The 21,081-nt window shown below is 53.3% G+C and overlaps 2 protein-coding genes across 9 annotated transcripts in view; both read left to right on the top strand.

Moving 5' to 3' along the window:
• The window catches only part of LOC122381503 (tyrosine-protein kinase Fer-like), a 57,847-nt gene extending 47,692 nt beyond the window's left edge, over window positions 1-10,155 (top strand). For 2 of the 8 annotated variants that reach the window (XM_043365743.1, XM_043365740.1), the window contains exons 6-17: window positions 1,194-1,331; window positions 1,723-1,839; window positions 2,407-2,535; window positions 2,952-3,111; window positions 3,416-3,703; window positions 4,429-4,626; window positions 4,909-5,085; window positions 6,022-6,235; window positions 7,149-7,307; window positions 7,680-7,802; window positions 8,241-8,363; window positions 8,751-10,154. In XM_043365743.1, the coding sequence (XP_043221678.1) occupies window positions 1,194-1,331; window positions 1,723-1,839; window positions 2,407-2,535; window positions 2,952-3,111; window positions 3,416-3,703; window positions 4,429-4,626; window positions 4,909-5,085; window positions 6,022-6,235; window positions 7,149-7,307; window positions 7,680-7,802; window positions 8,241-8,363; window positions 8,751-8,914 (1,990 nt within the window). In that variant the 3' untranslated portion in view covers window positions 8,915-10,154. Of the gene's footprint in view, window positions 1-1,193; window positions 1,332-1,722; window positions 1,840-2,406; window positions 2,536-2,951; window positions 3,112-3,415; window positions 3,704-4,428; window positions 4,627-4,908; window positions 5,086-6,021; window positions 6,236-7,148; window positions 7,308-7,679; window positions 7,803-8,240; window positions 8,364-8,750 lie in introns of all 8 variants that reach the window. The other 6 variants (XM_043365749.1, XM_043365745.1, XM_043365746.1 and 3 more) reach the window with 4 other exon arrangements.
• A 1,001-nt stretch (window positions 10,156-11,156) lies between these two features.
• On the top strand, window positions 11,157-20,467 carry LOC122381502 (C-type mannose receptor 2-like). The gene is made up of 17 exons (XM_043365739.1): window positions 11,157-11,491; window positions 11,934-12,095; window positions 13,577-13,716; window positions 14,126-14,366; window positions 14,628-14,788; window positions 15,045-15,186; window positions 15,441-15,605; window positions 15,894-16,063; window positions 16,364-16,445; window positions 16,752-16,904; window positions 17,276-17,519; window positions 17,775-18,059; window positions 18,267-18,379; window positions 18,853-19,083; window positions 19,388-19,579; window positions 19,827-20,045; window positions 20,226-20,467. The coding sequence occupies exons 1-17, from the start codon at window positions 11,416-11,418 to the stop codon at window positions 20,276-20,278; spliced, it is 2,829 nt and encodes a 942-aa protein (XP_043221674.1). The 5' UTR covers window positions 11,157-11,415; the 3' UTR covers window positions 20,279-20,467.
• The last annotated feature ends 614 nt before the right edge of the window (window positions 20,468-21,081 follow it).

The following is a 21,081-nucleotide window of genomic DNA, read 5'->3' as shown; positions in this document are numbered from 1 at the left end:
GCCGCCTGCTGCTGATGTGGCTTTGAGTGTTTCCGGTGTGAGTAGGTGTGGGTTTAGCGCGGGCAATAACGTGCATACAGAAGACCCGACCGGTGTGTGCTCAATGGGTGGTGCTGTAAAGCTTTTGTGTGACTTGGGATGACCGGAAGTTTTAACCAGGGCTGGCTTATAGTGAGTCCTAGACATGAGGCGTATCTGAGGTCAATGTCGCGTCAGCTGGGGTTAGCATTGTATTACAGCTGTTATCCAATTACTCACCGGAAGTCTTCAAATTAAGTAGCTATTAACGTAATTACGTAACTAACTACACCGCCGTTGTATTTGTGTTCACCCGAGTCGCGGTAACCAGCGCCCGGTCTCCTGTGTACTGCTTCACCCAGCGGCCTGTTGGATCCCCGTTTGAGTCGAGCGGCTGAGGCCTTGTTTCGTGGGGTCGTCGGGCCGTGAATAAACAGACCTGGCCGCTGCACGCCGGCCTGCAAACGCAGGCGGTACGGGCACTGGTTGAACGGTGGTGACGGAGCCGCGCCGACATCAACCTATTGGCGGAGGGAGACGGCATTGTCCCTGCCTCAGGTTTTGGATAGTCAATCAAGACTCTTGATGGTTTCATGGATAATAGGAGCGTGTGGACCCAGGAACTAGACTATTGCGGAGCCCTGAACAAACGCATTTATAGGGCAATAGAAAGTGTTTTTATGGTAACGTATCTCCTCTTTATGTGCCTTTTACATTCACAGTGCCTTAAATCCTTCTCCTAGCTGACAACAATATCCACACCCGTTAGCATTTCACATTATCGGGGACATCCGTGTCCTTTACCACGGCTGTTCGCATTCGGATAGGATATCGTATCATTGCCAGCGTGTGGCCGGGGGTGTCATGTCCCTGGCTGCCCTCCCGCCCCCTCCCCTCCCCGACACGCAGCCACTGGTGTGCGATTACCTGCCTAATTGGGTCACAGGACATGTGATACCGTGATGAGGCGAGGGAGGGGAAGTTAGTATGATCGAACTGCGGGATCCATGGGTCTTTTAATCACTTCCATTTAACCGCTTGCTAAGTGTCCAATGTTCACAATCCCCTGTCTTTCCATCACATTTAATGGCCATCAACTATCCGTACACGTCGATCCCACACCGATTTCCTGTAGTTCAGTATTTAATTTATACGTACGCTCCTTGTCGTTTCAGGTGCGCCATAATGCGTTCGGCGGCGGAGTTGACGAGTTTCAGCACGGAGAAACACCTGGAGATTCAGAGCCGGGTGAACGGCAGTATCAGCGCCATCACCACCGATGGAGAGTACCGAGAGTTCACCGACCGGCACAAGTGAGAGCGGGACCCGGGTCCTGTCCTGACTGACCGACTGAATAGGACTGTATGAGTGGGATGGGATGCCGGGACATGATCCGATTCAGTGCATTTTTTTGGGGGGGGGGGGGCAGGGTCGGATTTAGTCAGCACCAGCGATTTGGGATAAATGGATAAGGGAAAGTGAATTATGGTATGAATGCAACTGCCATATTTTCCACGTTATATACTTGGCCTCATATCAATATGTGTAATGTGACAGTAGTTCGATAGTTCATGATAAACTTCGTATCACATGCTAGCCACTCGTCCTTCAGCATGCTAGTTAGTCCCACCAGGCCACCAGTGTTCTAGCACCACAGAGCCTCCCTCCGTTTCTCCCAGCCTCACCGCCGCCCTCCCTCGCCAGGTCTCAGCCGCCGCCGCCGGTCAGTTTCCTGTTCGACTACCAGATGGTGGAGGAGTACTCTGGGCGCCTGAAACCGGAGGCCCTGGCGGTGGACGACCTCACCATCGGCAACCTGCGGTCAGTGACCGGTCACGGCAGATCACACGGGGAGAGAGACGGAGGGGCTAGCCTGGGTGATCCTTAGTCGAGGGGAGTCCAGGAGCGTAGGTGACGCAGGTAACGCATTAGTGAAGTAATGCGTTACCTACGGTGGCTGATGCTGTCAGTGGAAGAAGCTGACCCGAGTAACTGTCAACTGAAAATGCATGAAGTGCAATGCACTCCTAGCCATGCTGTGTTTGGTTGTCGGATGCAAATACTTGCATCGCTGCGTCCTTTATTTAATACGGTCGTGACAAAGGAATCAGAATAGCACTATTTTCGGCGTTGAGGCATCCGATGGGGAGGTATAATGCGGGGGCGCAGCGATTCAAATCAGTTGAATCGCTGCGTTAACAGCGCCTACCAAGTCGTCCTTTGTGAATCCAGATGCATTCGTACAGCGCGCTTCCATATACGGTCACCACAAGCCGGTGCAGCTTTAGCGACTATTTCGAGGTGTGCATACCAGTGAGGAGGTACTGTGTCTGTAGTTGCAGTACGGATCCAGCCATTCACGCGCCCTGTGTCGTTCTCTCGCCTCAGAATGCGTCTGGCCGACCTGGAGACGCGACTGGCCGATGTCCGTACTGTGCTCGCCGAGAAACGGAAGCAGCTCAGCCAGCACGACGCCGAGGTGGAATGTCTGAAGAAACAGCAGGATAGCGTGAACCGGTGGGTGAGCCGGGCTGGGGATGCTAAGAGGGGTAATGAGCGGGGAACGGGGCTACCCTCCTGGCTTAGTTGGGGCAATGCATGAGGTGAAGTACCCAGCGCAAATAGGTTATTTGGAACACGAAAATGACAAGTTTATTTTACAGTCGATAATAATAAACATAGAGCGAGTGAGGAAATCATTAAAATCAATTTCACTCGTGCCATTCAACATGCGTAGGATTGGGACTTTAGAAATTGCAACGCGCAGCTTGCTTGCATTATCATCAGGCAGCCGCTCTGCTTAGCCACAACAAACAGCCCACTGGTAGTTACCGCAGTTACCCTTCCACCCCGCTCTGCTCCGTCTCTCCCCGGTCCGCGGCGGCCTCTGAGGGCCCGCGCTGACCGCCCGCGGCGACCACCACCTCTGACAGGCTCTTTGTGATCCGGCGCGCCAGCGAGATCCTCCGGAAGGACATCCGAGAGACGCAGTGCACCGAACAGAAACTCCAGAGACTCACCAAGCTGATCCGTACGCCGCTAGACGAGCTGGGTGGAGCCGATGCGCCAAAGGCCGTGGAGGACATGGGAGACGTGAGTTAGAGAGTGGTGACTTAACTCGGAGTGGAGTGAGTGTTGTGTTTAACTCACCCTGGCGAGATACGCTCCAGGGCGTTGGTTGTCCCAGTTTGGGCTGAGTAATTTTGTGCTGTTTGCTTTTATTTGGTCTGTTTTTGGTTCGAAGTTTACGGTAGAGTGCATGCTGCCTTGATGTTCACCTTTGGTCTTGGCCGACCACTCGCCTGCTGTGTGCGTGTTGTAGTCGTGCCGTTTCAGTCCGCCGTGTGCCGTGCGGTCGCCTAACTCTCCCCACGCTGGCGGCGCCGGCGCTCCCCAGATGGCCGGCTCTTCTCTCACTCTCTCCTCCAAGTCACACCACCGACTCGCCAACATGATCCGCAAACCGTTCCCGTTTCACCGGCGGCCGTCGCCGGCGTCGAGCCCGACGGGCGCCGGACCGACGGGCTCGCCGTCGCCGCCGGTGAGCTCGGACGCACTGGACGACAGTCTGGCGAGTCTGGAGTCTGGGGAGGAGCGGGACGGCGCGCCGCGCTCACCGGCGGCGGCAGCCGACACGGCAGAGGACAGTGTCACCGCCAGCCAGCCCAGCGAGGGATACCAGACGGTGAGGGTTGCGTAACCAGAGCTGAGAGGAGAGGGAATTTGAGAGAGATAGAAAAATAGTTTGATGTAATCATCGAATAGATTGTCTGGTGGTCGGAGAGCTTTCAAGAGTAAGTGGTCGAATGTCATGATCGAATTATTTCCCTGGCTGTTGAATGGTAGCTTGATTATACGGTACTACAGTAATCGGTTTGGTCAAAATGGTAAGCTGAGGAGGCACTACCACTGGCGTATAGACAGAATGCGGCTAATAGATGAACAGATGGGTAGAACACTGTGTGATAGCCCTGAACAGGACGGGGAGTAGGTTTGGGCTCGAGTAGCTCCGGGAACCGACTGTGAGTGGGCTCCGCTTACAGGTGAGGCTTCCGTGAGTCCTACTTCCGGACATGCTGTCCGTTCCTGGCATGCGATTTTGTGGTGTGTTCGCTTCCGTCTTGCTTGATAACACAGTCATCCTTGGTTACTTAATCATCGTCGTCATTCTCTTTATGATTTTTGCTAGAGTCTGTTTCTAATATTTGCCGTTACATAATTCATGCATAGTTCAGACACGTGTATTTTCACGCTAGATGTTTTCTTTGGCTTACGTTCATACCTAAACCATGTTTTACGAATCCACAAGCATTCGCTATCCATATCGTCTTTGCTGTCCCCTGCGGCTCCCTCACACCGCTTCCGACCCCTGCTGACCACTGACTCCGCCCCCGTCCCCCCTGTGTTCAGATGTCCCCGCAGCCGGAGCGGCCTCTGGTGGACGAGGACTGGTTCCACGGCGTGCTGCCCCGGGAGGAGGTGGTCCGACTACTGGTTAACGACGGCGACTACCTGGTACGACAGACCACCCGGAACGACGAGACCCAGGTGGTGCTGTCGGTCGCCTGGGGCGGACACAAACACTTCATCGTCCAGACCACCTCCGATGTGAGTTACGGGCAGCTGGGGAGTAGGGTAGGAGATATGGTGGGTGGGATGAATAATTCGGGGGAATTTGCTGGGCCGTGGGTTAACAATTTTTTTTTTTTGGTGATGTGAGGGTTGCGTTTTTCTTTGTAACTTCGCTAGGGGAGAAATCATGAGAGTGAGTAAAGAAGGATTCTTCTTTGCGTAATCGTCTTATCGAAACCCGAGGTGATTGCTTTTCCGCCCACGCCATCACCTACCGCCATCCGCCCTATTAACGCCCCTCCCCGTCCCATTTCGCAGGGCCAGTTTCGGTTCGAGGGTCCGTCGTTTCCGACCATCCAGGAGCTGATCAGCTACCAGCACGAGTGTGGCCTGGCCGTCACCAACAAATCGGGAGCCGTGCTCCGGCAGGCCATCCTCAGGGAGCGCTGGGAGCTTAACAACGACGACGTCGAACTGCTCGAGAAAATCGGACGGGTGAGATCATACGCGGCCCTCGTGATTAGAAAGAGGCGTGGCGCAAAGTTAGAGTGAGTGAGTGAGTGAGTGAGTGAGTGGGTGGGTGGGTGGGTGGGTGGGCGATTGAGAGTGGGAGGCGTGGCGTACGGTTGTAGAATTGGCAAGAGGAGCTCCGAAATGAGATCTAGCTGTGACGTAGTATGGACCGAGCCAGGCCGGACATTGCTGGTAATTGCTCGGTGTATCAAGCAATCGGTAGGTTGTTGGTAGGCGGACGTGTTATATGGAGACAGATGTCGAACGTGGGATCGACCCCAATTAACACCGCAGCTGTCCGACATGGATAGTGACCGGATACGTTGACGTGTGTCCGGGAGGATTTACTAACCACGAGTGACGTCGTGTTTCCAAGGCAGACAAACTAGCGTATAACATGGCCACGATTGGCCACACCGACACTGAATATCCGTAGTTTCGGTAACGTTTGTGGCGGTATGACTTTTCATGGAGTTCACCTGTTCCCTAACGCTAGTAAGAATCCTCTTGACGTGTACTGCCGTCACTGGAAATGAGGAAATGACGAAAAATGGAAACGAAAAATGCGTATTTGCGCGTTCCTGTTTATGTCATGCGGTTTTTTAACTTCCGTGCCGGTGATTCACAGTTTGTTCCGATTATGTGTGTGGTTTTCGCTGCTGCCGTGCTTAACATGATTCACTGCAATGGCATATATTCGCGGACGAACTTAGATCAGGTGCTCCTCATTTGTAAACCATGTCTCCGTTGAGACGTCAGGACCTTGTTCTCTTTTCTTTGCAAAGTTTTTGACTTTACTCTACCGTCTCTATTGCGCTGGGATCTACCCTTTGCACAAGGCTTCTTTCGACCCATTTGTTCTCCGCTTCACGACACCCCAAATAACATCTCCTCCTGCTATCTCACTATCGCCGACAGGGTAACTTTGGCGACGTCTACAAGGCTCGACTCCAGCTGACCAGCGAACTGGTGGCCGTGAAAACGTGCAAGGTGACTCTCCCGGACGAGCAGAAGCGGAAATTCCTGCAGGAGGGTCGCATTTTGAAGCAGTACGACCACCCGAACATTGTGCGTTTTATCGGCATCGCTGTGCAGAAGCAGCCCATCATGATCGTCATGGAACTGGTACCAGGTGCGTGTCGGATGGGGAGGGGGGCGGCTGGTCTAGGAGGGGGGGGGGGGGGCTTACCGATTTAGCCGGGCTGGTGTGATCAGTGAGGGACATGACATGTGATACTACGTTCGATTAGTGATTTTTTTTTGTTTTTTTTTTTTTGTTTTGTTGGGTTAGGCCCTTTCGGTCGACAAGACCATTGCAGAGCCGGAAGGATGATAGGAATTAGGGGGAGACATTGGTCTGGGCAGGCACCCTAGTGAGTCGCCGGGGCTGAGCCCGTCCAGAGGACAGGCCACCCAGCCCCAAGGCACTCACTGCACCCGGCTACGGGGTGCGCTCCCTCAGGAGCAGCGGTGCCGCTCCAAGGGAGCAGCCCGCATGAGATAATGTTGCCTGTCCAGCCCGGAGGGGGGTTGCGGCTTGGAGGAGAAGGATTTCAGTATCCTGAGGATAGAAGCACGGATAGGTGATTAGTGATTGCTTCCGTTCAGTCTGTAGAGGGTTGATTCCATGTCGAGGTATCGCGTTTTGAAATGCATTTTTCAAACCGTGCGCGATCGGTACTGTGGTTTCCCGCCCACCATTTCCAATGTTCAGTGATGTGAACCACAAAAGGCGTCAGCCTTATCATTGAGACTCCTGATACCGCAAAAGTGTAATGTCATCCAATAAATCTTTGAGCTGTGCAGTGTGCAGTTGTGCGGCTCCTGACATTCTTTTGTGTAATACTGTTTTGCCATCATCACCCTCGTCTGCTCTGTGTTGTTGTTTGCCAACCCTGCTCCTCCCCCAAGCACCTCAGTGTCATATGTTCGTTAACTCTGTCCCTCCCACACCCACCACAGGCGGCTCTCTGCTCAGCTACCTGCGCAGTAACCAGCACGGCAGCTCTGTGTTCGATGTCTTCTGACCTCCCCCTCGCTCCCAGGCGGCTCCCTACTCAGCTACCTGCGCAGTAAGCAGCACGGCAGCTCGCTGGACGTGGGCGCCCAGCTGGCCATGTGTCGGGATACCGCCGCCGGGATGGCCTACCTGGAGGAGAAGAACTGCATCCACAGAGACCTGGCGGCCAGAAACTGCCTCGTCGGTCAGTCGGGGGACGCGCGGGCTCTTGGGACGCTGTCGGACAAGGATTAATTGCCATAGGTCGACTCTTTTCAACTTTTTGTGGACTCACCACCGGTTTTGTTTGCTGACCTATGAATGAATGAATGAAATGACATGAAATGAATCGGCAAAGTCACAAAGCAAAATCACACAAAGATGAACCATGATAGTCTATTTTGCCACCTTATCGTCTTTGTTCTACTACGATGAGGTGTAGAGCTGCCTTGGTCACTCAAATTACCTTCATTTATTGGCTTCCTTCCGCTCTATTTGAACGTGTAAATGTGTAAGCCTAAATGCGGCTCGCTGAGTATGTTGATGACGGTTTTTTCATCCGTGCCCCCGCCGCCAGGAATGCACAACATGGTGAAGATCTCCGACTTTGGCATGTCCCGGGAAGAGGAGGAGTACATCGTCTCGGACGGAATGAAACAGATCCCCATCAAATGGACCGCGCCAGAGGCCCTCAACTACGGTGAGTTGCCAGAGGAGGTTCTCAACTACGGTGGCTTAATCGCCGGGCCAGTGTCTGCCCGCTCATGGCTATATTAGCCCTTAGCTGAAATAAAGAAGTGTAAGGGTTTTACTTGTATGGACTATTGAGGCACTTTTTCACCTGAAGTATTTATCACGAAATACATAGTCTGTCGTACACTATATGTACGGAATATACATGTCGTAGACTATATATTCCGTGGTATTACTGTAGCTACCGATGACACAGTATATAGTCAACACATGATCATCAAAAGTGAGTGTCTCGCACGACGGTTTTTCTCTCCCAAACCTCTGAATGCCTCTGAATAGCCATCACCATCCTTCCAAGCCTGTAATCTAGCAACCGGCCCTCCCCTCCCCCTCATTCTCGCCGTGTGCCAATCACAGCATCTCTTGACTGTCTGCCCCTCTCCAGGCAAGTACACATCGCTGTGTGACGTGTGGAGCTACGGTATCCTGGCGTGGGAGATATTCAGCCGCGGCCAGTCGCCCTACAGCGGACTCTCCAACACCAAGGCGCGGGAGATGATCGACTCTGGTGAGTGTTGAGGGTTGGGTGAGATGGGAACCGACTGAACTGGAGTGGAGTGGTGAGGGATCAGTGGGGTTAGTTATGGGAGAGCGTTACATATGGTTTTGGTCAGTTTTTGCTTAATGAAGCGTTTTTTTTTTTTTTTTTTTAGTGAACTTCTTTCGATATTCTGCATTATTTATCGGTATAAAATTATTTTGTGGCATTCAGATGGCTGTCGCTAAGCCAGAATGTATCATCAATGGATAAGATGTATATTTTTCCGTTATAATACATTATTTAGTATGGCGTGTGGTGTATATTTCCATCATTTCCGTGTCCCTACCGGATAATCCGACGATAACTTCTGTGATGTGACGGCGCTGCTGACCGGTGTGTGTTTCGCGCACTCAGGGTACCGGATGCCGGCACCAGATGGCACTCCGGACGCCATGTACCGGCTCATGCTGCGCTGCTGGGAGTATCAGCCGGAGAACCGGCCACACTTTGCCGAGATCTTTACCCAGGTGAACGGTCTGTTCATGGGCGTGGCGGGGCCGGACGTACTACACAACTGACCCGACCTGACCCGACCCGGCCGGGGTCAGTCTGAGGTGATCCGCTCCCCGGCGTCCGGACTCACTGGGCAGAAGCGAGCGTCAGATAGGGTCCATGGGAGTTGATAAGTCAGAGACCGAACAAGCAGATCAAAGACAGACGTCAGTCACAGTCTCTGGCGTCGTGTGTGATGTAGAATCATGCGTCAGTGTACTGACGTGATTAGCGATGTGATGACGTTATTCTACCGTACTGACATTTGTATTGTGATGATTTTTGACACTACGTCACTGCACTGACGTGTATGCCTAGGTGACGTATGTGATGCATACCTACGTCACTGTTTTGACATATGTGATGTGTCCACATCACACTGCGGTGCAGACACATGTGATGTGCTGACGCCGTCGGCGGCGCCGGCTCGGTCGTCGCTGCGGCCACAGCTCGAATTCGTGCAGCTGTTCGTATGACAGAGTTATGTGCAGCTGTACTATGCGTAGAGTGCTATTTGACGTTGTTTGATGTCGCTATACTATTTGAATGTCGCTTTTTATAGCTACTGATTGATGTTAGTGTTTTTGTTTTGAAAGCTCTCATCGTTCAACAGTCAAGCAACGAATGACGTTTGTTTTTAACGGGGATGGTGTTGCATCCCAGAAACGCATTTTATGTTTTGAATCTCTATTCTGCTTTTATTCATGTTGATGTTTTGAATTATTTAGCTAGCGAATGTTGTTTACGTATAGGCAGTTTGTGCCATAGAACCAATGGACGCACGCCAAGCATTGGCGCGCAGTTGCGATCTTGGTTTGCGTATTCGCATAATACGAGGCTTTAACAGAATAACGACAGAGATGTGGTGTGTTTTGTGGCGCGTGTGCTCGCTCTGAGAACCTGTCGCAGCTTCGGTGAGGTCCCCCTGACACTGTGATTAGCGCGCCCCTAACTAACCCCGCGGATTGCAGCGCCCACCCTCCTCCTCCCTGGCTCCCAGTGTGAGCGTGGGATCAGGAGCGCGCGTGAGAGCGAGAGCCGAGAGGTACTCGATGTGGTCCATATCACTGAGCTGACCGAGCGGACGTGTTATGTAGTCTAGCGTGTGGTCTGCGCCGATCTGCTTATACAGCTATCTCGGCGTCTTACTGACTGGAATCTCATCTGCCCTGGCTGAGTCGCCACCGGACTATCCATTTGTCTGCGACATTCGAGTCGTCTGTGTAAATTGTTTGTGCAGCTTCTCAATATACACAGAAAAGTGTGCTCTGGTGTTTTGCAACTTCAATGAAAACGATCGCGTGGCTTATGTCGTGTCGCGTAAATTGAACGGACTTTCGGAAAGCATAGGGATCTTCATTGCAGTGTTTCCAGGGATGTCAATCGACATGCTTGTGTGGTAAAAGGTTTATCAGTGTGTGGTACATCTGATCTGCAGCAGCTGGTATCTGATCGCTGCGCTGAGATGTCGGCTACGGATCCTCTGACTCCGAGCAAAATATCCGTGAGATTATTGACTTAAGTCCAATGCAGCTGTTTGTAACGAATGAGCTGAAAGGAGTGGATGAAATGCACTCATGCATCATGCACAATGGTAGCTAATTCACGGACACTTGTCATCACTGAGTTGTATTACCATTCTGTACATCCAAAGGCCATCCCTGCTCACTGCTGACGACATTGAGAACTAGCAAACGTGCTAACGTCACCGCTTGCGATGTGACGTGCGATTCTCAGACTTGCATTAAAACAGCGGCACGCGTCAAAGGTCACCAACGTAGTGTGATAAACATGGACAGCTGTGTGCGCTACCTCACCCCTAATGCGACGGCTGACTCTTGAGGAAGGGGTGTGCCGTGTGACTATCTCGTTATCTCTGAATAAAAGCCAATCAATCTATATCTTAACGGTAATTGCATCCTCTAATTGCGACGTCGTTTAGTTTCCGAAAGAGATAAAGCTGAACGGTTAACCAGTAACCACATCTCCAAGAGTTCTGTATTTTTGTACGCTTTCCGTACTCTCACTACCAGAAGGTCACAAACTCCCGGCGCTGTGTGATCCCATGACAATCACCAGAACACTGAGCCTCTCTCGGTATCATCAACCACCGCCCCCCTCAACCCCTCCGCGGTGACCCAGTTGGAGCCACTGTCCGACGGCCGGTCGGGGGACAGCGATGTTTACCGCCGCCGGCGAGAGATGACCCTGACAGTGACGTGTCTGTCGACTCGCGGGAGGACGCACTGGATCGGCCCGCCGGCGAGCGGGGGGCAGTCGGAGGACGGAGTTTGGGGTGGGAGGAGGTCGGAGGAGCAGTCAGAGGACAACGCTGCAGTCGGGGCCAGGAGGACGGAGTTAGGAGTGTGAATGGACGAGGAGTTATAAGACGGAGTTTGGAGAGACGGCGTGCAAGAGAGTTGGAGGACGGAGTTTTAGGTGTGAGGAGGCCGACATAGGAGTCTGAAGACGGAGTTTTAGAGTGTGAGGAGCCCAGAGGAGCCGCGGGGAGCTGACGGCGGTCGCAATGTGGACCCAGCGGGATCAGCGCTGGGGTGGTATAGCCGCAGGACTGCTGATGGCCGTTATAGCGGGAACACAAGGTGAGATGATGGGGAGACTAGTCAGCCTGAATATCCACCGTATCGTCTATTAGCACACGGTGTAAGATAGGGAAGGGCCATCACTATTTCTAGCTCCGAAATGAAGCACCAAAGGCAGGGACAGAGGGGTCAATTATCGTCCAGATCGTGCTAACAACTATTGCTTGAACTTGTCAGTAATCAGTCTCTTCTCGTTGAACTCAATACGTCAGTGAATTAAACGTTTCCGGCCGTCCAAAGGAATAACATCCCTGACAACATTTTGGCAAGATGGCTTGGAGGCCGTGACCTCCCCGTTCTCCAGTGTTTACGTCTCTGTCCCACCGTCAGTACCGCCGACCGCGGCAGTTGTTTCCGATACCACAAATGCAGTTACCTATGTAACTTTGCTATGACCGTCTTGTTCTCCTGCCTTATACCCCTTCTGCTGTCCCTATTTCAGCCACATGTCCGGGCAGTCCGTGGCAGGAATGGCGTGGCCACTGCTACCGGCTCTCCTACCAGCCCGTTCCATGGCACGGCGCGCGGGGAGACTGCAAGGCCTTCTTCAGGGCGGCCGACGTAGTCAGTGTCACCAGCAAGGCCGAGAACAACTTCATCAAAGGTGGGTGTCGGCGCCGAGACGGGTCGGAAGGGAGTTTATATTGAATGGCTTCTGGAAAGCGTAATTAATTTTAACGGTCGCCGCGAGCCCTGACATTATTGAGTTATGTGTTATATTCGAAATGCGATTATGCTTCGGTGACCGGTGTAACGTACTTATCAATAATAGGTATACGGACAAATAATAAACGCTTACATGATGCGTACCGAGAGTGCGAGCTACAGAGCGAACCATAAACACATCGAACCATGCATACAAAACATAATTACACACACGCAAACATGGATTCACAGTTCCCACAAATGTAACCACGCGCGCGAACACACGGTTGGTGCCATTCTCCTTCCACCCGATTCGTTACCTTGGAGTTGGTACTAATCGTACGGCAGACCGCGCATCCGCACCACACACCCTGCGGCGGAGGAAAACCCCGGAGCTGCGGGGCGCTGTGACCCCGCTCTGTGGGCTGGCCCGGGCCCGCCACCTCAGCCCAGCATCCTCCGTGGCCTCGGCCCGACCTTGAGCGTGGCGGAGTGCCGGCGACTCACACCTCAGTGTAGGGACCCTCCCCTTTATTTCCCGAGCTGCCTCTGCGAGTGAGCAGTGGACAGCACTGTTGCATGCATAATTAGCCCGCTGTGGTGACCGGCACGGCGAGCTAATAGCTTCTGTAACCCTGAATCGCCCCCCGGAGCCGGGAAAGCTCCCTGTCGTTTAGGGTGAGTCCGGAACGTGTCGTAACTGTGCATACAGCGTAACACCGACCACCACCGAGCTGCGTATCCGGAGTTTTATGGTTAGTTCGAATGACAGCTGTACGGGTATATTGTGCAACTGGTGCAATAATGGTTTGTAAATGTCGCCGTTATTACCCGCAATAGCACAGTGCAATCACATTCTATTCCGAAATTATTTTCATTTCTGAAAACACAACGGGGCTTACGATACCTTGCCTTAGGCTCTGCTTACACCTAAACGGCCTCTCATGACTACACATGGTGTCTATCTTATGACAAATGTTTATGCCCCACATCCAATGTAGGTAAACGTATCTGAGATCCAGGCGCACATAACCGTCGAACGGGGGACGTGCGTCCTCTGAAGTGATACATGAATGTCAGTCAGGCAAACACAACGGTGAATCACAAACACTGCTGACCTAATTCACAGTCATCAGCTGACCCCGCGGGCCGCCAATAAATGGACTTCTTATTCTTGAATCCATATCAGCTTGATAATGGTAACTGTATTGTAAGTCTTACACGACATAGTATGCTAACTAGTTTTCTCCATCTAGTTATTCGCTGGACGCTGACATATAGCGAGCGTCAATAAGTTACCTAAACACCCTTTTCACCAATACATCTTACACGGGCAGTCCCTCTGACTGACCGTTTACCCCATCTCTCCCCTCGGCGCAGCGCTGGCCGGCCGGCAGCCGCTCTGACTGACCGTTTACCCCATCTCTCCCCTCGGCGCAGCACTGGCCGGCCGGCAGACGGTCTGGCTGGGGATGAGGTCAGCCAACGACGTCCTCTCCTGGGCAGATGGGACGCCGGTCAGGTACAAAAACTTCGCCGCCAGACGCGGCCGAGCCAAGGGCGCCGAAGATGCCGTTCAGGTGAGCCATGTAATGTCCCATAGGAGGGAAGGTCCATACCAGGATTTGGAGGTGGAGCAGTCCAAATTAATTAGGAAAGTCCGTTAAGTTAAAGTGTGCTCATTAGTAATGAATGACGACGGCAATTAACCGTCGATTGATTGATTAGATAAACCAACAAACAAACGAATGAATGAATGAATGAATGAATGAATGAATGAATGAATGAGCGACTCGCCTACATCTCGTCCGCATTACCGAATCTCTCCCTCACTCACTCTTCCCTCTCCCCTCTTTCTACCGTCTTCAGCTGAAAGGCCGCTCCAGCCAGTGGCAGCTCTCACTGACCCCCCCCCCTGTCCTCAGCTGAACGGCCGCTCCAGCCAGTGGCAGTTCTCACTGACCCCCCCCCCCCCCCCTCCGTCCACAGCTGGACGGCCGGTCCGGCCAGTGGCAGTTTGCCGAGTCTCACACCGAGCCGCCGCACCGCGCCGTCTGCCGAATGCCCTCCTGCCAGTGTCCGGCCGGCTGGACCGAGTGGGACCGCCGCTGCTACCGGGCCGTACGACAGCCACTCTCCTGGCTGGAGGCGCGCGAGCGGTGCAGGAGGATGGCCGACACGGCGGATCTGGTCAGCATCATCAACGCCAGGGAGAATAACTTTGTGCATGGTGAGTGTCCGGGAGAAACGGAGACGCTGGCTGAGGGGAAGTCGGGGAGGCATACAGACAGAGAACACCAACGGCTGGAACAGAAATGTGGGATGGAAGAGGATGCTGGTGAAATGCTGTGAGCTAGTCGCAACGAATAGGTATGTCGTTTTGAGTGCTGAAGAGAGGTGCAGCGGGCTTTCCTGAGCTTCCCTATCTAGTGTCCGTCCACTCTCCATAACTTATCCTCTGATGACAGCTCACCAACGTTCCTGACGACAGGTCTTCTGAAGCAGTACCCGTTCTGGATCGGCCTCAACGATCGAGAGAAGGAGGGTGCCTACGTCTGGAGCAGCGGCGAGAAGTACCCGTACACCAACTGGCACAAACCCAGCGAGCCCAACGGCCACAACCACTCGGCTGACTGCGCCGACATGCTGGTGGTAAGGCTGAAACGCGCTACTTTAGCCATTGAGTTCAAATACAAGCCTGCCTTGAGACAAATGTCCATGCTTTAAACACTTGCAATCTGAAAGACACAATACCGGGGTGACTATTGAATACTTACTATGGAGGTAGATTGAGAGAGCCCGACCAGTCTTCGATGCTACCTATAGAACCAGCCTGTGATTCCCTGATGTGTAAATTTTATTTGCCGAGAGATCACGCTGACCGTCCCCTCTCGCCGCCCCTCCCCAGGACAAGACGTGGTCAGACGCCACCTGCGGCGCCAGCGGTCCGTTCAAACCGTTCGTCTGTGAAATGATCATCTGCGGGCGCGACGAGCACATTCGGCCGGAGCCCGTCAAAGGCAGGAGGTTCCGCGTCTGGCGGCCCGAGGGTGAGACATGTAACATAGGGGGACGGGCTCACCGGGAGGGGGAATATCTGAGAGTGAGGGGACCTGGCGAAGAATGTGGGATATGTGTTGAGAGTAAAATATACTAGTGCAAAGTAAAATACCGACTTACAATCCCGAATTTCCTTCCGAGAGCTACTCATCATTTTGATGACGTCCAATGATCAGACTTCTACCCTCTACCCTCTACCCTCTAGGCCTCTAGCCTCTAGCCTCTTCCTTACGACCTCTTTCAGACGGTCTGCGGTGCCCGGCCGGCTGGAGTCGCAGTGGGTCCAGCTGTTTCAGCCGTCCCACCGAGCCGGACACCTTCACCGGGGTGCAGCGGCTCTGTACAGAGGCGCACCCGAACGCCCAGGTGGCCGTGATCGGGTCGCTGGAGGACAACGATAGAGCCTACTGTGAGTCGCTGGGTATCATGACGTATCATTGTCGGGTGCTGAGTGTTCTAGCACTCACCAATGTATCGTCAAGCACCGCACTGCTGCTCATATGTTGATCAAGCGTCAATGTTAGAGCAATGGTGTTTTGAAATTTCATTAGCATGCATAAAAGACAAAGAGGTACTGTTCTCTTGGAGCCTCCAGGGTAATAACTTTTTTAACGATTATCCACAATTCATCCGGTGCCTCAAATCATCAGCCGTCTTCAACCCTACCCCGCCGCCTCGTCTCGTCTCTCTCCTACAGACACGGCTCCGTCTCTGCCCGTCTGGGTGGACTACGGCAGTCGCTCGGGTCGCTCTGTGAACCTGGCCGCCCTGGCTCGCTCGTCGCTCCAGCAGGCCGCCCAGCCCGTCTTCACCTACTGGGCGCCAGACGCGGCGCTAGCCAGATCGGTCGACTCCGACTGTGCCGCGGTGAGAACGACATGATACTTGCAACAGGGACGAATGTAGAAAGTGGAGTGGATTTTTTTTTTGCTTTTAGAAAGGTGTGGGAATGTATTTTTTATCTGGTGCTAGCGAGCGACTATTATGCATGGAATTGGATCATGTACATATGGCTTCAAATCTTATTGCATTATGTTATGCATTAAAACTTCCAAGATATCGAGACACACATGACTCGTTTACATACGAAGTTATCTCACAGCCAAGACGCCTTCAAGCCTCCCAATTATTCGCCCCGGTAACTCACGCACACACTTGTCCCGACAGTTGGAGGAGACGGGTCAGTGGCGGCCCAAACGCTGCAACCGGGAGCGTCTGCCCGGCCTGTGTCAGCTGGACGCCTGTAACCGTGAGTACGACACAGACGGGAGGGATGAACTCACAGAAAGCGCTGGGGAGGAAAGGTTGGGGAGGCCCACGCTCGGCCGGGTGGTGCTACAGGGTGCTAGCATACGGGCATCCATTCTGTAGTTTACAATGTTCGAATTTCCTGATCGTTTAAAATAAATGTTGGTAAGCTCTGTGATCAAATGTCAGCCACTCTTAAGCCCGGTTATTCAAAGGTTCCGGACATCGCAACTTAAGAATCTCAATCGCTGCAGCAGATTATTTGTAACCGCCCGTCCCCAGTCTCATCCCCTCCGTCCGTCCCCAGCCGAGTGTCCGGCCGGCTGGATCCCGTTCGAGAGCCGGTGTTACCGGACGGTGCGGGTCCGGCGGACACTGCAGGAGGCGGCGGCTGTCTGTCAGAGGGACGGCGCACACCTGGCCAGCATCCAGACGCAGGACGAGAATGACTTCATCACCAGTGAGAAAACCGGCTGGCTACACAGGGGGACAACGGTCCTGGGAATCGAATGGCCGAGTGGGAGGGGAGACGACGGAGCTCAAAAGGAGCACATGTTGGGGAAAGGGATGCCTAGCAGGTTAGCAGCAGAGGTTTTATGGCTTGGTGCTTGTGGATGCTTGGATACCTGATACTTGCCTAGAAGATTTTTGAATGATAATAAGCTATTTTAAATCGGTAGTAACAATAAAACAACCAAAAGGTGCAGTTGTGCCACTCCATTATCAAGTCATCAAGAGGCTTGATTCAATATTCCCTCGCAAGCAATTTTGAATCGGCAGCCCGACTAGTACCTCAGCGCATTCACAGCGCCTTTATCGCTCTATTCCCAGACCTCGCCTTCAAGTCGAAAGGAGTCAACTACCGGGCTGATCCGGACGCCAAGCACGTGTGGATCGGCGCGGCGCGGCCAGACCGGCGCACCGCCTGGTCCTGGTCCGACTGCGACCGCTGGAGCCTGTCGCGGTGGCGGCGCGCCGACGGAGACGACCTATCGCTGACCTCCGGCACGTGCGCGACACTGTTCATCGACGGACGGTGGCAGGACTACGCCAACTGCACGCACTCAAAGTACAAGTGAGTGAAGCAACTGTCGATGATAAATATTTAGCAAATGGTTTACAAGTATCGCATTTTCTTGATGTCCGATATTTTAACGTACGTATTTATCTTACACAAGGCCACCACAATCCTTTAACTTCTTTGGTATTGTATGAGCTGCACTGTTGCCCTAACCGCACCTCAGAAAAGTAAAGCCTCCCGACTTCATCCCAGAACATTAAAGCCTCGATAGTAACAAGACGACTAACGCTCGCTTTTCTCTGCCTTCAGTTCGGTGTGTGAGCTGGACCCGTGTAGGGAGAAGTTCGGACCCGCTGACAAAACCGGCTGCCGAACCGCAAAGGTAACCACACCCGAGACGAAACCAAAGCCCGCCGAGGTGCCGAAAACCACCCGAGCACCGGTAACCACGAAAGCCACCACCAAAGCCCCGGTAACCACGAAAGCCACGGATGCTCCGACGGTTCCAACAACCAAGCCGACGGAGCCGCCCGCGCCGAAGGAGCAGTTCCTGTGTCCTGCCGACTGGACGGAACTGGACGGCTACTGCTACCGGTAAGTACTGCTTGTGGATCGGTGATACAGATCATATTTAGTGCCGTAGGTCCCTGTGATCATTATGGGCCACTGCAAGTCCCCGCAGTCAACAAAGCCATAAAACGACACTGGTCGAATGATGAAAACAGTGTCTTACTAGGCTTGGAGTTCTTTATCTCCCATATGTGATGCCTCCACCTCACGCCACCGTGTACTTTTTTCCAGCGGCGTCATTCAGCAGGACACGTTTGTAAACGCCATTCAGATGTGCGCCGTCACATTCCGGCCATCCCACGTGGCCAGTGCGCACACCGAGCAGCAGAACCAGCTCATACTCCGTAAGGACGGGAAACGGGAGACGGCGACGACTTGTTTTCGCTCCGGCTGAATATTGGACGGGCGTTCACACAGCGACAGTTACACTGAACTGTCTGTTCTATTTGATAAAGTCGTCATGTAAGTTTAACGTCATCATTTAATGTGTCTGCCAAATCATTCTCTTTACCGTAACGCATTGAATATATTCGCTAACGTCGTTTCTCCACTTCAAACGCACGAGCATTGTCGGGCGCCGGCGCCGCCCCGAAGCCTTGCGGTACAGCCTAACTTCAGGCGCTCGACGCTGCTGCCACCTAGCGGCCAGATTGTAGGCATAACGCCGCCAGGGTAGACTGTGCCGCACTACCTGGATGCGTTGCGGGACGGTCCGAATGGTTCGTTTACGACGATGGCCATGGCGACAAACACCGCTGTGTCAATGTGTCAAAGATGTAATGTCACGGTGACACTGACACTGACACCTCCTCGGCAGAGCTGACGGGCGGCGGGCCGTCTTGGCTCGGCCTCACCTCTGCCTATGACTTCCCGGCCTGGCGGTGGCTGGACGGCTCCAACTCGGAGGACTTCAGCGCCTGGGCGCGCCGCCAGCCGGACGCCACGGCCGAGAACATGAAGGTGTGCTCGGTGGTGAACCGGCGCGGCCGCTGGACGGCCCGCTCCTGTCTAGAGGAGCGACACAGCTTCGTCTGCAAGCTGCCCGCAGGTCAGCGCTCTGGCGCCTTGTTAGCACCGTCCTTACGCGTATTATGTTTGCGGTAAAAATTATGCCAAGTGACGTTTCCACATAACAATCTTTCATATAATTATATTTTGATCCAGCTTCGCTGATAACAACGCTACGTTGCCACTCGATCTGATTGTTTGCTGAGCCAGCGCCGACCACAGGCAGCAGACTTCTCCTTTCAGCTCCTTCCGATATCTCTCTCTTTCTAAATGAGAAGCCATTGCTCCGATATCAGCAGTTGAGCACCGCCTTTTGACTCCCCCGCGTTTCCCAATTCCCTCAGTGCGTGTGGTGGCCGAGCCGTCGTGCCCGGACCCCACCCGGTGGCGAGAGGAGGGCGGCTCGTGCTACGCGTTCAACCACCAGGAGGCCTCGTTCGCCGAGTCGCGCCGGCAGTGTTTGTCGCTCTCCACGGCCGAGTTCCGGGTCACACTGCCCGTTATTAAGGATGCAGAAGAGGACGCGGCGCTCCTGAGTGAGTAAACGTGCTTTTTAGCAAGAATTATTGTAATTTTAGTGCTGCGATGTGTCTCTTGCTTTGCAGCTTTACCCAGTGATACAAGCACATCGACCCCAGGGTACCAATATTGAGCGAACATAGACCCCGTCATCAGGGGTGATGACGCCGATTTTCAGTACATCATTTTCAAGATATCATGATTTCCAGTATCACGCTATGGAAACTCCAGACCTGACTCCGATCACGTGACACCCTCTGGCAGGGCTGGTGAACGGTCACGTGATGCGGCTGGGGCTGGTGCGCAGCCGGTCGGGCCGCTGGCTGTGGGAGGACGGCAGCGAGCCGCGCTACACCAACTGGCTGCAGCCGCCGCCGCCGCCCGACCAGCGGCCGCTCTGTGCCGTCACCGACGGACGGCGCGGCGGCTGGGCCGTGCAGGACTGCGACAACACCGTGCCCGCCTACTGCGAGGCCGTCCGAGGTAAGGGAGATATTGCGACAACCCGGTGCCCTCCAACTGCGAGGCCGTGCCAGGTAACGCGATTGGATATGGCGGCAACACGGTGCTTCAACGCTGAAGGTTAACGCTGTACCAGTGCAAAATAAAGCAAAGCAAGAGGTTTGTGAAATGCTGACAACATTTCTTTCTTTTCTTTTTCAGTTCCTGATGATTACGACTACGACTACAGTGAGGACTACGACTACTACGAATAAGTGTCGATGTACTCCCAGCTGATATGTTGCAGTGTACCCAGTCGTCCGACAATAAAATACTCATTGTGCCACCAAGTAGGCGCAATTCGAGAAGGCTCTTAGAACCGGCTGGGTCATTTTCATTGAGAGTGTTACGTGTTATTTTTGTGTGTATCTGCGGCCAGTGGTAATACACAATAGCAAATGTTACTGATGTGATTGATGGCGAAACACAATGTGGATTTAGCATCTTTTTAGATATTCTGCATATCTAAGAAGTATAAAAGAAAAAAGTATCTTAGTAAAAGTATATAAGAAGTAACAGTTCTTCATATCACTGTCTGAAGAAGAACTCACCAATACGATGGATTTAATTATTAATTTGATTTTTATAAGAGGAATCATTCTTACCAGTTTCTAGTGCTTCCAAATTATAACCCAAGTCGAACATCCATTTCTAATGGTGGAGGCACGCCATCATTACCTTTGCATTTTGTACCTGCTAAATAACTCATAAAATACCTGTGTGCAGCGGCCCGTCCAGGACTCCGGCGCCACCGGGACGACCCGTTACCATCAACACTCAACACTCAACAGTCCCTGGACCGGCGGGCGGTACGGCAGACCCTCAGGCCTCACTCGCGCCCGGGCCCCGGCCGCCGACGGTCGGACGGATGGCCCTCCTGCAGCTCCTGCTGGCGGCAGCAGCCCTCTGCTGGCACTGCCCAGTCGCGCTCGGCGAGCTGAAACTTCCACCCCGCGCCTTCTCCTTCGAGGACCTGCCGGCCGGTTCCGGCACCCTGCCGAGTACAGAGCCCACTCAG

This window comes from Amphibalanus amphitrite, unplaced genomic scaffold (genome assembly GCF_019059575.1).
Source record: "Amphibalanus amphitrite isolate SeventyFive unplaced genomic scaffold, NRLGWU_Aamphi_draft 000121F_arrow, whole genome shotgun sequence".
Lineage (NCBI taxonomy): Eukaryota > Metazoa > Arthropoda > Thecostraca > Balanomorpha > Balanidae > Amphibalanus > Amphibalanus amphitrite.
This window is presented reverse-complemented; position numbering and strand designations above follow the sequence as displayed.

Coding starts and splice junctions, on each gene's coding strand:
- LOC122381502 (XM_043365739.1), top strand. CDS start 11,416: ATGTGGACCCAGCGGGATCAGCGCTGGGGTGGTATAGCCGCAGGACTG. Junction 13,717..14,125: donor GCGCCGAAGATGCCGTTCAG/GTGAGCCATGTA, acceptor CTCCGTCCACAG/CTGGACGGCCGGTCCGGCCA. Junction 14,789..15,044: donor ACTGCGCCGACATGCTGGTG/GTAAGGCTGAAA, acceptor GCCCCTCCCCAG/GACAAGACGTGGTCAGACGC.